Genomic DNA, 15,342 nt, shown 5'->3' with positions numbered 1-15,342 from the left:
GGAGGAGAAGATAGACATGGAGCAAGAAGCTAATGATTCAAAAGGAGGTTTGGTGAGTACTGAGAGAACAAGGTTCAAGTTCCATTGAGCAGTATGCTATTATAGGCAGAAAGTACTGATTAAGCCTTTCCAGAACCTGCTAGACAGAGGCATAGGGTGCCTGATGTTGCTGTTCCCAAGTCAGGAGACCAGGAAATGTAGAAATAATGATTGGTGCCTGAGCAGACATGCATAGGATATTAGGGAACCAAAAAACTGTGTAGGCCAGTTTGGGGCAATGAAAGTAACTCATGATCTGTCTGACCAAAACTCTAGGTAGGTGGTGTAGCGGAGGCAAGGCAAAGTTCAGATGATCTGACCATGGAAGGTGTAAGATTGTCACCCTCCGAATGTCGACCTAGGGCTCCCGTGGAACAGTATATGTTGGATAGACAAACGGGTCCATGGGGGGCGGGAGGGGCCGGGGGGCTTCCCAGGGATCAAAAATGTGGTCGTGAAGCTTCCACGCGTGATTGACTGCAAGTTTTCTAGCACATTCTGGTTTCCTGGGAGGTAAACTGCTGACAGAGTAATCCAGTTGCCAATATACCAGTTCACAGACTGATCGCTTCTGTGTACAGGGCTGTAGAGCTCACGCCTCCATGTTTGTTAATGTAAGAGACTTGTGAAGTTATCTGACATGAGGGCATCGTGACCTTAAACAGAAGAAAGATTTGCAAGCCCTTCAAACTGCTTGTAGCTGTAGAACATTGATATGTATCCTGAATTCTCAAGATGTTCAGGTACCTTACGCTGTACTGTTGTCCATGTGAGCTCCCCAACCCAACAGGGATGGGCCTGTAATGATCATGCTGTCTGGTGCAGAGATGAGGAAGGAAAAACAGACGCAAAACTGATGGGGATTCTTCCACCATGACAGGGACTATACCACTTGGATAGGAACAGCAAACTAAGGTGCTAATGGACTGTCAGTTTGACAGGTACACAATTTCAAGCCATGCTTATAGGCAACAAAGTCAGTCCTGCTAAAGGTGATGTAAGTGCATAAGGCCATATGGCCTAGGAAAGAGAGGTTTTGATAGGCACTCTGGGGTTGATTATGAGCTGATCTATGGTGATGTTCATAGCCTGAATCCTGTTTCTCTGCAAGTAAGTCCTTCCAGTGATCGAAATTAAGGGCATCCCAATCAAGTCCAAAGCGTGTGCAGGGGGGAGAAGGTAATTTTTGGTGTTCATGCTAACGCTCAGGGAGGAGAGGAGTTGTAGCATTGTCAAAGTAGATGCCTGGGCCTCTTGGTATAACCTGTCAACAAGAAGCTAATTGCTGAGGTAAGGGAAGACTGAAACTATGGTATCTAATATAGGCTTCTATGACAGAGAACATATGGGGAAACTCACCAACCTGGGAGTGGTAGCAATGAGGAAACGGCATATTCTGTACTAAAAGTGCTCACAGCCAACTATCAATCTATGAAAGTGTCAGTGAGCGGGATAGATGTTCTTGTGAAAATAGGAGTCACTCATGCTGATAGCTGTAAGCCATGTCTTTTTATGGGGATAGACTTATAGATGCTAACATGACCCTGTGAAACTTGAGTTTGCCAATAAAGCACTTAAAATGGTCAAGAATAATGGTCTCCAATTGCCTCTCTTTCTGGGAACTAGGAAATATGTTGAGTAAAAACTACTCCTTTGTTACTAAAGAGGAATCCATTCTATCACTCCTCATTGTAAGCGTTTCCACTTCTTGTCCGAGAATGTTCTCATGAGAATGGCCCCTGAGAGGGGTGGGAAAGAGGGTTCTGGAGGGGTTGGGGCACAAACTATTGGATAGCTGGAATAGATGAAGCTGAGCACCAATTTGTTGCACTCCAGGTATAGAGAGTGTGCTAGACAACCCCCAAAAAGGCATGTGGGAGTTGGGAGGTGTTGCATTCAACTGTTTGCAGCTCCTGAGCTATAGTCAGTCAAACAATAATGTTTAGCTGAGGGTTGGGATTGGCATGAGGCACCCACTGAAAAAGACGTGGGAAAGTAGGTCTTTTGAGCTCTCTGCCTCTTATGGCATAGTTCATAAGGTCTCTGGTGGAAGAACTGCTCAGCCATCAGTCTAGCTTGTATTGTTGCCAGTGGAATGTTCTCTTTGTGGCAGGTGTATATACCTCCTGAGAGCAGAGGGTGCGCTTGGAGTCCTTTAAAGTGTGTAAGGACTTATCTGTCTTCCGATTAAACAGGTTCTCAACAATGTTCTGGACCCTCCCTGGGAAATCCCAAAACATGGAGCCATGACTCCCTATGCATGACAGTGGCAGTAGCCATTGCCCTGGAAGATTCATCAGCCGCATCTACTGCTGATTGGAGAGCAATCCTGGCAACCATTTTGTCTTCCTCTATGAGAGCCTAGAAATGAGCTCTGTCCTGCTGTGAGATACTATACATAAAGTCAGCAACTTTCAAGTAGTTCAGGAAGTCTCACTTAGCCAGTCCTGCTTGCTAATTTGTTATCCTGATCTACAGGCTAGAAGACCTTCCTTCCCAATAAGTTGAGACGCTTGCCCTCCTTATCAGTAGGGGAACAACAGGGGTGTTGCTGCCTAGATCTCGGTTGCAGCTTGCACTACTAAAGAATTAGGAGTAGGTTGAAAACACACATTTCACTCTCTTGGTTGGGACATATTACTGTTTCTCTGCCCTCTTAGTAGTAGGGGAGTAAGTAGCTGGGGTATGCCAGACCACCCTAACTGGGTTCAGGATGACTTTGTTAACTGGGAGTGCTATTCTACTGGAGCCAGAGGACTGAAGGATAACCCGGAGCTTGTGTTGAGGATCCTAAACCTCAAGAGGAATACACAGCTGCCCTGCTATTCTGCAAGAAAGTTCTGGCACAGTTTACAGTCACTGGGAGGCAGGAGAGAAAGAGAAGATGGAGACATCAAATCGTCACTTCATCCGACAATGAAAACAGCAATCTTTTCGGATCCGGTGAAACTACCACTTACTGCTTCTCCTCCTTTGAAGGATCCAGAAGCAGCTCCATTTGTCCCCTCAAAACCAAGGGGAGGGGCGACTCCCTAGAAGACCAGGTACGCTCTGTAGGATGGTATTGGTCCCATGGCCCTGAGTATGGCCAATTGGGTGAATTGAATGGGGGTTGTGGTGGTTCCCAAGGCATGGGAGACCAACGGTTCCAAGGCAGATGAGGTGGAAATTGCTGACCATGGTCTTCAGACTGGGAAGGTGGGTCTTGAAGGAGAAAAAGCATAATGGTTCATCAGGTGGTTCAGAATCTCCCAAGGAGGAGAAAACAGATTCCAGTTTCAACAACGGTACCACTGGAGGGAAATCATAGCCCAAAGATAAAATGAGAGACATACTACTTCCAAAGGCTGGCTCCCCTGGTGGTGTCAAACCTCTCTCAAAAGGGAAGGACCCAAAGGGGTGGGAGACTCCAGGTCTGGAAGACCTAAGATGTCTGCAGGAGGACTGTAGGTCTTGGCTTTTCCCCAGAGTGAGAGCAGTACTGGCTGCCCAAACTGCTGGAGCCAGAATAGAGAGAGAGTCTGTGTCACAACCACTGAAGACAAAGGTGGAACCATGGGTGATCTATGCTCTTGGCTATCGGTCTGTCAGTGCCAGTGCATCCTGGGGTTTGTGCTAGGGAAGTGCTGGAGGCATCGGTACTGCCAGATTGTGAACTACTGCTGACGGAGCCCTAGAGTTGTGGGCTTTCTTATCATGTCTCCAAGACTTACAACATACTCAATTCTCTTGGGCTGAGCTAGTGCTTGGTTTTTGCAGGGCTAGATCAGAGTTTTTCAAAGTGGATTTGGAGGAAGACAGACTTATGTTATGAGAACACTCCCTGCTCTCCTGACAAGACCCTGCTGAGGGATCTACGTGGGTAGCTTCCTTCACTCCTGATCTGGACATTGTGGCAGGAGACGCACGCCTTGCTGAGTCAGACTGATGTATGGGGACGGATCCCCCAGCATGTGGCCTCACAGCCTTTTACGTTATGTGCTTCCTAAGGCAAAGCTCCTGCCCTTCCTGGGCACAGATGGGGAACAAATGGCAAATACTAAGCCTTTATGTGACGTGGGCTTCCCCAAAGCAGTACAAGAAGCATTGGTGGTAAATGCTGATTGAGAAGAACAGGCAGGAAGCACAACTTTTGAAGCCTGGACTTGTGGGCATAGTTCAGTACCCAAACAGGGTATGGAGGGAGGGAGGGAGAGACGTGCTCACTGGATCAGGGAAAAGGACTCACCTCACTCAAAACACTAAAAACAAACAAACAAAAAACCTTTAAAACTCTAGAATATACAAATTATTTACAAATATCAAAGTATCTTTTTAGAGATAAAGCTGAAGCTTGGACACTAGAGGGTCTGCCCCAGACATGCAGCTGTGAGAAGGAACTGGAGAGACAGTGGGTCCATCCTGCCCCACCCTTTATCTCCTTGGTTGAGTACACAAGACAAGACAGGGCGCACGTGCAGACCACTGGACACTGCTTTCAGAACTCCCCAGTTTCAAAGCACGTGTACCCACAGCGGAATACTCGCTGGGACCAGCACTCAAAGAAAAATATTGATTTCTCATGTAGCAGTAAGTCCATTTTCCTCTGACTAAACTGAGGCACACAATCTTCAGTTTAGGTTTAAGAGAATTAATCCATTAACATGCCAAGTTTTTTATGCAGGAAACAAAGCAAGTTTCAAGAGTTTCAGTTTAAAAGTTTGCATGTAACTTTTATGCACCTCCACCTATAATTTATATTTTAAAATAGTCTTCTTGAGATTCCAGGTTCAATGCTCACTCACTATGGTTATATTTACAACTATTAGTTGAAGACAAACGCCAGCTGCATAATTGCTCCCTTTTTCTTTGAGGGAAGCCAAAGTTTTCTATTACCTCTTGAAACTTTACCAGCACTGAGACAAGTGCTAGAAACCAGCAACTTCCAGCAAAAAGGGGTTACCTGAGCATTAATCCTTACCTGCTCCCTGTTCCATTTCCACTTGGGAAATCATGCACTTTGACAGGAAACTGCTCCATCTGACTGAGACAGTTGTTCATTTTGTGGACTAATGCCAACAAGGGTGCATTTCCTACTGGCTCTAATCTTCCAAGAGATTCTTCTTCAGGAGGCTGAAGTTGAAGGTAACACATTTGTTATATTTTCTATTGAACAGCTTTGTGAGCATTAATATGCCATACAATGCAAAATAATTTACTTTAGCTATTAATGCACCAGTGTTCTCCAAAGCTGCTAAGTGCAAAAACGGACAGCAATACTTGTATATCATAAATTATTTGTTACCACCAGGTTCTCTTTACTGCATTTCAATAGCAGCACATTGTCACTTATTTTTTAAAAAGAAAAAAAAAATCACAACTTAAATATGTTTAGATAATGGGCTTTACAAATTATTGCACAGACTGGTTCACGTGGACAACTGCTTAAAAACAGAGGTTGGTAAGCTTTTTGGATTTGCCTTACTACAAACACCTACCATATGCTAAAATATGCAGAGTTTTCTACAAACACACTCTTCCAAGTGTCCTTCATTTGATATTGAAGACTGGAATAAAATTGGCACATACTAGGTCTTAAAGAGATCTTATGCATTCTGAAACAATGTAACCATTAAGATTTTATTTTAAATGCCGTGTCTCTTGAAATTGCTATAAATATTAAGATGACCTAATAGTCAACACAAAGATAACCAAAACTGCCAAATGATTTGCTACACAGAACCACATCTTTACTTCTAAGTTTACTAGAACCCAGTAACAGCCTTACAGATTTAAAATATTCACACTCCTTCCCCTCCTTTTAGCTATGGGCATTAAATTTAATGGAAGTTTCAGATCATTCTTACACATTTTCATCTTTCAAATCGTGCTTTTCTTTGATGAGCCAAAGCAATCGCTTACATTACTCCCAAGAGAAATGAACAGAAAGTCAATTGCTATTGCCTGAACGTCCCCCGTCTCCATTATGTGCATCTTATCCAGTGGCTCTCTGTCTCCCAAGAGGCAACTGACCATTCTGGAAAATGTTATCACCTGTTGTATGGTACTTCCCCAGTGAGTACAGTCTGTATCAGAGAGGAACAACAGTAGCTCTGAACTTAAGCAGGCCACATGTTTTGTCTTTTTATTTATTAATGATTAAAGTTGTCATATTAGTAAAAGGCCAATGAGGCACTCTCATGCTCTGAAGGTAGGGAGGTTGCTGGACCTCAAACAATCATAAAGATATATATTACTCACTACATAAAAACACTAAAATGAAAAATACACTGAACTTACTGGAGAAGAAAAAAACACATGAAGGAACCTTTTTAATCTGACATCCCTGCTTACAGCATCTTTTTCACTTTTAGATGTCAAGTAAAGCAACAGCTGTTTAACAAACCCACTATGCTGGATTTCAAACGAGGAGACATCAGACTCAGAGACTATGCTACGGATTTCTACAAGGCACTCAGCTCCACCATCCACCTGAAAGAAAGTATATTAGCGTAAGGTTCTGTACTTTAGTACCCACAGCACAACACCCACAATTAGTATTGCCCAAAACAGTGATTTTATTTACATTTTCCTGCTGCTGCATGGAAGACATATACAAAAGGGGAAATAATGATTGAGAACTGTAGCTTACTACAGGCAAAGCACTGACAATTCTGTACTAAGTGAGTGAACTGAAAACACAGGAAAGTAATTTCTATAATTGCAGTGAGAAATCTTAGATGTTACTTGTAACAATATTGCAGTTTGTCCCATTTAGAAAAGGAGCCACTAATACAAAAGTTATACAAGGTGCTGTTGTGTGTTTTGCAAAATACAAAAAGGTAAGATATTTAATGTTCTGCATTCCATAACGTTTTCCCGCACCAGGCTGTGTAGATCACGGTTTCCAGTTTAAGTGTGTGTGTATTTTAAATTAACTTGAAGCCTGTGCCATACTTTCCAACAAGAATCTCAACTGTAACAGCTGCCTTGCTTTTAGGGCTGTCGAGGAGACAGATACAAGACATATAAAGCAAGGGAATTGTTTTGTTCTAAAACTAGAATCTAATTTCTGAGTGGATCCTAAATTTGGCCAGGATGAATGAGTACTACTACCTCATCAAGAAAATGCTAAGCTTTCGCACTCATCCCTCTGAAGTCCTAATCAAGCTACAGATTCTACTGTGAGATTTTCAACAAAATTGATCTGAGAGAAATGTAATAGTGCTTTACAGCCATTTAATTATAGGAATTTTAATAACTGAAAAAGTGCTATTTGAAAAATCACTAATGGGGAAAAAATAAGAATTGGAAATGAAAGTTAAGTCACTGAAGAACTTATACAAAAGTAAGGTTTTTACATGCTGGTATGATACATTTAAGTTTCTCAAATAGTACTGCTGCAACTTTAATTGCATACTAAAACTCCTTTGTTACAAGGTGGTGGCTCTTGGATAGCATAACTAGGATGGTGTTTGAGACACTATCTAGAGAAACTAATAAGTACTTCCTTATAAGCATAGCTATTCTTTTCCCACTTAATCATTTTCATTGCCTCCAAAACCCCTTCCAAATCAAGTTTCCATTTCTAACCTGGAGGTTGAGTTGTTCAGTTGCAGTGCAAAGTCTCTGTAATACATTTAGTGCAGGATTGCTTCCATCCATGTTCTCAGAGTTAAAATAACGCTCCACAAATTTATGGGCTTGTTCCTTAATCCAACCCTTAATTTTCTCTCTGCAAAAAAGTATACAAGAACAAGCTGATCAATGCATGCCACATTTAACATTTGCACACTAAGTGTGTGTACACACACACACACACAGTGCGCGCGCGCAAGCGAGCAGAACAAGTTCTCAGATAAGCAAGTAATACTTGGAAGATGGGGAGCATCAGTTCCCATGTATGCGATCTCGGACCACAATAAAATGCTCCTTCTCTCCAGGCCAAACCAGTGGGGTGCTAGAAAGCTCTCCCATGGCTTCCATTTTCTCCATAATCACAGTTCTTTCCCCGCCAGGTCTAAATTTTCCACTCACCAGGCATTCCTTTTTCCTACCTATTCTCTTTCAATTTCTACTCTGCTTCCTTTCCCTCGCCTTCTCCTCTACCTCTCAACTTTTCCCCCTAGATTCTCTTCCCCTGTCTTATTTTTTTCCTCTCCCACGCTGGACTCCATTGCTCGCTCTCAGCGTTTGACCAAAGAGGCTAATTACTGAAATTCAGGGCATCAAGTAACCCTGTTTTAAAGTAGTTTGATTTAATCCTTACTGAACAGAATTTTACTTCCTAGAACAGAATGTATTACATTACCTGTTGTTGGATATGGTGTCCTTTGAGGCAGCCCTTGCAAGACCACTGACTCCTGCTGTGCGTGCTGGTTCAATGTTGTTGCTATTGGACTGTGTGCTTAATCTCCCCCAAGTTTTAGGATTCAAGCTTGCCAAGAAGGAAGATTTAGGAGACTGAGTAGTTGTAGGGCTTTTAGCTTGGGGGGGAAGGGACAGTGAGAGAAAAGGAATGGGATAGAATTAAAATTAAAAAAACAAAACAAAAAAAACATTGATACACCCAAGTTTCCAAGAATCCTCTGGTATACTGTCAGAAGTATTTAGTATACATTAAATATTTGAGAGATTGCTGTGTTTTTAAAAAGTGATTAGTAGGCACAATGCGTGTCTTTTCATTTATCTAATAGTCTTCACGGACTACTTTGCAGTCTATTCTAAAACTAATTTACCTTGATTGTCTACTTTGTCATCATCTCTTGGAGGTGAATACTTTGGCCTTCTGGGCCCACGTTTTGGCAGTCGTTTTCTCTTTAAAACATCACTTAGTCGGCTGTCAAAAGTTAAAAATAAGCAGCATATTACATCTACTTCATACTTCATAGGGATGTGCTTTTTAAAAAAAAAAAAGCCACCCAAATCTCAGTATTATGTAACTATGAAACATTTAACGGCTATCTTTGGGCACACACAGAATGGCAGCTTACCATTCACTTAATTTGGGATCAATATTCCCAGTTTCTGAATGACTAAGAACTTAAACATTGCACTTCCAAGTCTATTTGGTGGCATTATGACTTAAGACAACAGGCTGACTTAAGTCACCTTTCCTATTTTAATGTGCCAACGTATTTAAACCTCTAATATTAAAAATTAAATAAAATAAATTAATGGAAACAAATAAAATAGTCTATTGCCATCAGACATTTACAAGTTTCACCAAGTATAAAAGCAAGTGTTTTCACAAGGATTCCCTTTTTTGTGTTTCTTTCCCTCCTAACCACCTTCAAAAAGGTACCACACATGGCACCGACCATTCCTTTAGAGCTGGTCAACACTGTCCACAGAATGAGACTGCAGCCCTCATGATTTCGGCATCTTCTGGTCTCTTAACTATGCAATGCTAGGGTGTGCTGCATCTCTTTACAACAAGATCATTAGGTAGCTAAATCACATTTAATACACAAAGAAAATTGACAAACAACAACTTGAACATTATGAAATTTTACTTCCTTAATGGAAGTACTAAATTGAAGTGCATTGTTTCTGCAGCAGCCAAAGTCAATCACTAGAACACTTTTTCCAGGATTTTTGAAGTGTTGGTAAAATAATACAGGAAACTTGAGTGAATATTACTTTTGTCTATACACAGGTAATAGGAGATCTTGATTATCTAATCATGAAAAATTATGTGTTATGTGAACAAAAATAAATCTAAGATTTAAAATTTTGATTGTGTTGCTGATCACAGTGTGATGTTTACTTAACTACCGACTATAATCACAAAGCAGTGTAGTGTTCTTGCCTTAAGGGTTCATAAAATATTAATAGCTTTCAGCCTGATCTTTAATGATTCTGAGCAACACAACTACCATCGCACTCAGAGTTATGGGTCATTGCTGACTCTCAGAATCACGCCCTTTTTCAAACACACACACACACACAAATTGAACACTTACCCCTGTGGACTCAGATCCAGAGAGTCTTCCCGGCTGTGTTGTAAGCTGGGAGACCCCAAATCTGCAGTTGCATTACTGGCAGAGGTGGCTGTCCCAGTGCTTATTGTTGTAGTGGTACCCAGAGTTCCTGATCCATTAGTGCATGCTTTTGGTGGGCTCGTCAGCAAAGCCTCAGATTCTGCTAGATTTTTCACTTGATGCATCACCCCTTTCCAAAGTTAAAAACAAAGTGTTTATGCTAATCTTTAGACATGCAACTCTTGCAAATATTGATATGCACCCCCTCACCCAATGATTGTATTCAACAGTATTTTGAAAGTATCCCTTAAACTTCATAGAAAATATATGGTTATTGTACTAGTTATAAGAAAAGGAGTACTTGTGGCACCTTAGAGACTAACCAATACAGCTCACTTCATCGGATGCATACTGTGGAAAGTGTAGAAGATCTTATTATATACACACAAAGCATGAAACAATACCTCCTCCCACCCCACTCTCCTGCTGGTAATAGCTTATCCAAAGTGACCACTCTCCTTACAATGTGTATGATAATCAAGGTGGGCCATTTCCAGCACAAATCCAGGGTTTAACAAGAACATCTGGGGGAGGAGGGGGGGTGTAGGAAAAAACAAGGAGAAAAAGGCTTGAATAGAGACTGGGAGTGGCTTAGTCATTATGCAAGGTAGCCTAAGTTAATTGTATCCAATTTGCAAATGAATTCCAATTCAGCAGGGTGGGAGGAGGTATTTTTTCATGCTTTGTGTGTATATAATAAGATCTTCTACACTTTCCACAGTATGCATCCGATGAAGTGAGCTCTAGCTCACGGAAGCTTATGCTCAAATAAATTGGTTAGTCTCTAAGGTGCCACAAGTACTCCTTTTCTTTTTGCGAATACAGACTAACACGGCTGTTACTCTGAAACCTGTACTAGTTATGATATCCAAAAAGAAAACCAGTATCAAAATATAATAGGAATGGCAGAGACCATCAGGATTGGCAGGAAATCCAGACTTTTTAAAGACATGATTACTTGGTATAACCAAATAAAGCATAGTCAATGTAATTTCAACAAGTATTCTTAAAGTCTAAAAATAAGTCTGCTTGCTTCAAATAAGTCTTTTTCAAGTTAATTTTAGCACTTTCAGAAAAACAAGCATTTAACACCAAGAAAAGGTTGATTACCTTCTCCCCAGTCATATGGCTAAAGAAAAATTTTCATGATTTCCCTTTATATTATTTTTATAGTAACCTCCATTTCCTGCACATGGTAGAGGTCTAATTTACAGTTTAATAGCATAAGCTCTCAATTCATCTGTCTAAGAAACATCCATTAGAATTTTGCTTATTACCTCAGATTAAGAGTAAATAAATAATGAAAAAGAGTACATTTACCTTCTCTTCTGAAGTAAACACTAAAAATGTCAGGTAATTTTTGCATTAAGATCTCTGCCATCTGAAGGGCTCCAACTACTATCTTAAGGTCTTGACTTGACAACATGGAGGCAATATGACTAAAATAGAAAACGTTTGCTTTAAAAAGTTTGATTTCTCAAAGCTTTTGAAAATAAACCTTATTTATTAAGTTAGAGCCTCTAAATATATAGTTAGTAGAAAAGTCAAATGCAAACCCCTGTATCACACCTTTTATTGTTACATAGAAATATTAAAAAAGCTGATGGAAAGGGTGGTATAACTTACATTCCCTTAACCAGCTATATCCCTATGCTTAATCAGGCATGTGCATACATGCATGCATGTTGGCAGTGGTGGGAATTAGAAAAGATTTATACCACAGGCAGGAAGTGGTCCCTGAAGAAGTTTAATTTCCAGGAAGAGCTGCTAATTCAGTGCATTGCCTCCCTCACATATTAGGCTGCTCTGGTCCCTAAACACATTCCTAGGGTACCACGTTGGGGCTGCTTTGTGCTACCACCAACACAGTTTATACATCTTCTGCTATAAGGGTCCTCTTTTACAGTTTGCACCATCAGAATACTAGAGTTAATGTGTCCCTAAATTTGTAGGTAAGTTGGCTCAATATTTTAGTTTTAGAAACTAAGGAAGTGCTTGACATCACTATTTGACTATATAATAATCAGTAACTAGCATCTATCCATAGGGATTCTTTGGTTGAAATGTTTAATAAACTGCTTACAGTTGGGCTCCTAAAAGCACATTTAGGCAGAGTTTGATTTTCAGAAGTGCTGAACACCCACAGGTCAATGTGAACTGCTTTGTTCTCATCTCAGCACTTTTGAGAAATAAGGTTAATGCCCAAGCACTTTTTTTCTTCCAACTTTTTTTTTAAAAGGTTCGTTCACAAGTACAAAGAAACCCACCTTGAAACGGCATGATTTTTCAGTACATCCTTCAGAAGTTCAGCGTCAGCAAAATATATTATCCTAAGAATTGCTCTAAGGCACTTGTGTCTAACAGCAGGTCCAGCGGAAGAGCTGTACACTTCATAAAGAACACCAAACAATGTTTTAATAAAGGATTTAGCCAATTCTGGGTCTTCTTTCATTAGCTGTGCTCGAGCATCATCCTTCTTTAATTCTGAATGTCCACCTATAGAAGAACACAGATTGGACACCTGAGGCACTGTGCAGTTCACTTCACTTTCACTCTGGCATTTGCCTTTGTTTTTTTTAAACTGAAGTGGTAAATTTAATCTCTATTTAAATTCAAGACAAGAGAATAAAGTTGTTTTTAAAGATACATTACACTTTTGGTGGAACTAACATTTATAAGAAGGTATCCATCATAGTATTCTACTCTTGAAAGATACTGTTGGAGTTCACATCAATATTTCTTTCTCAGATCTTTCTCAATAAATTTTTGAGGTAAAGGAGTAAAACAAAGCAAGTCTTCAGAATTTAGAGGTTTAAAGAAAGTTTACTATCCTCATATAAGACTACCCACACTAAGAAAATGGTATATACTCCAGAAAGTGGCAGGGGAGAATAATCTATTCCAACCTCAAGTTTGCCAACTTACCCACAGCAGCTGATAAAAAAATTTCTGGAACTACTTCCAGTTCATGGAATTAATATTGTGATTTACTTAAGACATTTTAGTCAATAATTCACCTCTGGCTTAAATGTAGCCTTGACTCAAGTAATCAAAATAAAGTTTCGAGTTCCAAATTCAAAAACAGACAATTCTGATTAGCTGAGAAACAGATAGCACACTGAGCAATATAGTATAAATAAGAGACAGCCAGAGATGCAGGATAACTCAAAAGCAGTACTTACTGGTATTACTATTGGCTAAGGGGTTAGGTTTTCTCTGAATGGCACGTGCTGTTCCAGTGTCTTCATTGATTTGCTGCATAGAATTGAAGTCAATAGTATAAACACGTCCCAGGGTAGACAGACTTATCTCATCCTCCCCAACCTGATGAGCTGCCTGAGAACAAAAACACAAAATGAAGCAATTTAAAAATAGAAATACTGACAAGTAAGGGGGCCATGTTATAAATAACCTCATATCCCACAAGGAATGGGAAACTTTTTTTTTTATTTTAAAACAAGTTTAGAGTGCTATGTTCCATTTTACAGTGTGCTGAATGATGGCTTGCTTAGAAATTCTGTCTGACAGATACATAAACATGTTAGAAAACTTTCAGAAAACAGTCTTTGAAGTGAAGTGAAGGCACTTTTCCATATAAAAATGAGGGTTTAATCATCCTACTTGCCCTTGCTCCATAAAGGAACTATGACTCCCATAAACAGTAGTTAGCAGTCGGGATGAGATAACTTTTGAGACTCTGCAATGATTTGATCATGTCCTTGTGCATTCTGGATAAAGTTTATTTGTATCCAACCCCAGGATTCATATCCCAAGGCAAATGAAAATTGAGAGCTTGGGTGCCTCAACCTCAAAATCCTAAAAGGCACTGTCTGCACCACCGTTGGGTATACTAAATAGCTCTCTGTACAAAATAAGGGTCTCAGTTGAGGCCTTTAGGTCCAGCCGAAGTGAAAATGTTGAGTACTCTGACTGCTCTGTGGACAGCAAGGTTAAGAGATATTCCCAGGGTAAGACCGCTCTTAAGATCACAGGTGCAAAAGTGCAAGGTTCTGATGAACATATTATACAAGTAGCTGACTAGATGTTTTATAATTCACCCAGTTTTGAAGGAATAGAGAAATACTGCATTATCAAGCATTTAGTTTCACATTTCAAGTATGAAGCTGTGATAAGGCTGGCACTTATATTAGCCAATGTAGAGTTTTAGAACAAGGATGGAGAAGTGAAGCAACATTCAAACCCGTACACCAAAGCACATACTTCAAATGTATGCTTGAAATACTACCTCAATTATCCGGCTATCAATCCTGTTGTAGGGATGCCACAGACCCCTGTCATCTCGCCACTGCCAAATTGCCCCATCTGTGTTTTGTGCATTTCCTTTCTTTAGCATAGTATCAACAGCAAAGATTCCTTCTTTAGGCAGGCAAGGCATCAGTTCACTGAAAAGAACATCAAATCAACTTTTGGTAATACTAATTTTTTTTATGTACCAGCATTAATAGTTTGAAAGCTATTAGCCTTCATTTCAGTAATCATGAAATTAGTATGTCAATAAAACTTGACAAATAAGATTGTGTAAAAGACTTACCATATAAGAGAAGTAAGCTCATAAAGTTCTTGAGGACTTCGTGGAACAAGATCAATTTGTTCTTGACAACTCCCATTTGAGGCTCCACAAAGAAGGAAGTGAAGTGTTTCTGCAATATCTTTAAAACAATTGTTTTATAGTACAGTATTGTCCCGGAGTCAGAGGATAGTGCCTTAATGTGACAGACACTGCACAGAATAGACAGTTCCTGGCCTAAAGGGTTTACAGTCTAAGCCCCAGTCTACACTACGAGTTTAGGTTGAATTTAACAGCATTAGATCGATTTAACCCTGCACCCGTCCACACAACAAAGCCATTTTTGTTGACTTAAAGGGCTCTTAAAATCGATTTCTGTACTCCTCCATGATGAGGTGATTAGTGATGAAATAGACATCGCTGGGTCGAATTTGGGGTAGTGTGGACACGATTTGACGGGATTGGCCTCCAGGAGCTATCCCAGAGTGCTCCATTGTGACTGCTCTGGACAGCGCTTTCAACTCAGATGCGCTAGCTAGGTACACAGGAAAAGGTCCAGTAACTTTTGAATTTCATTTCCTGTTTGGACAGCATGGCTAACTCATCAGCAGAGGTGACCATGGAGTCCCAGAATTGCAAAAGAGCTCCAGCATGGAGCACGGACCAAACAGGAGGTACTGGATCTGATCACTGTATGGGGAGATAATCCGTGCTATCAGAACTCCGTTACAAAAGACAAAATGCCAATATATT

General features: G+C 40.4%; 1 protein-coding gene across 11 annotated transcripts in view; it reads right to left on the bottom strand.

Moving 5' to 3' along the window:
- The window catches only part of TRIP12 (thyroid hormone receptor interactor 12), a 150,755-nt gene that overhangs the window by 36,749 nt on the left and 98,664 nt on the right, over positions 1 to 15,342 (bottom strand). For 10 of the 11 annotated variants that reach the window (XM_073359825.1, XM_073359822.1, XM_073359821.1 and 7 more), the window contains 11 exons: positions 14,614 to 14,731; positions 14,308 to 14,464; positions 13,244 to 13,397; positions 12,329 to 12,557; positions 11,382 to 11,500; positions 9,984 to 10,191; positions 8,757 to 8,857; positions 8,330 to 8,504; positions 7,612 to 7,753; positions 6,319 to 6,510; positions 5,000 to 5,151 (listed from right to left, as the gene is read on the bottom strand). In XM_073359825.1, coding sequence (XP_073215926.1) covers positions 5,000 to 5,151; positions 6,319 to 6,510; positions 7,612 to 7,753; positions 8,330 to 8,504; positions 8,757 to 8,857; positions 9,984 to 10,191; positions 11,382 to 11,500; positions 12,329 to 12,557; positions 13,244 to 13,397; positions 14,308 to 14,464; positions 14,614 to 14,731 — 1,747 coding nt within the window. Of the gene's footprint in view, positions 1 to 4,999; positions 5,152 to 6,318; positions 6,511 to 7,611; positions 7,754 to 8,329; positions 8,505 to 8,756; positions 8,858 to 9,983; positions 10,192 to 11,381; positions 11,501 to 12,328; positions 12,558 to 13,243; positions 13,398 to 14,307; positions 14,465 to 14,613; positions 14,732 to 15,342 lie in introns of those variants that run through there. The other variant, XM_073359832.1, reaches the window with a different exon arrangement.

This window comes from Lepidochelys kempii, chromosome 9 (genome assembly GCF_965140265.1).
Source record: "Lepidochelys kempii isolate rLepKem1 chromosome 9, rLepKem1.hap2, whole genome shotgun sequence".
In the NCBI taxonomy this organism is placed as follows: Eukaryota; Metazoa; Chordata; order Testudines; family Cheloniidae; genus Lepidochelys; species Lepidochelys kempii.
The sequence above is the reverse complement of the archived record's forward strand: the minus strand, read 5'-3'. Positions and strand labels throughout refer to the sequence as shown.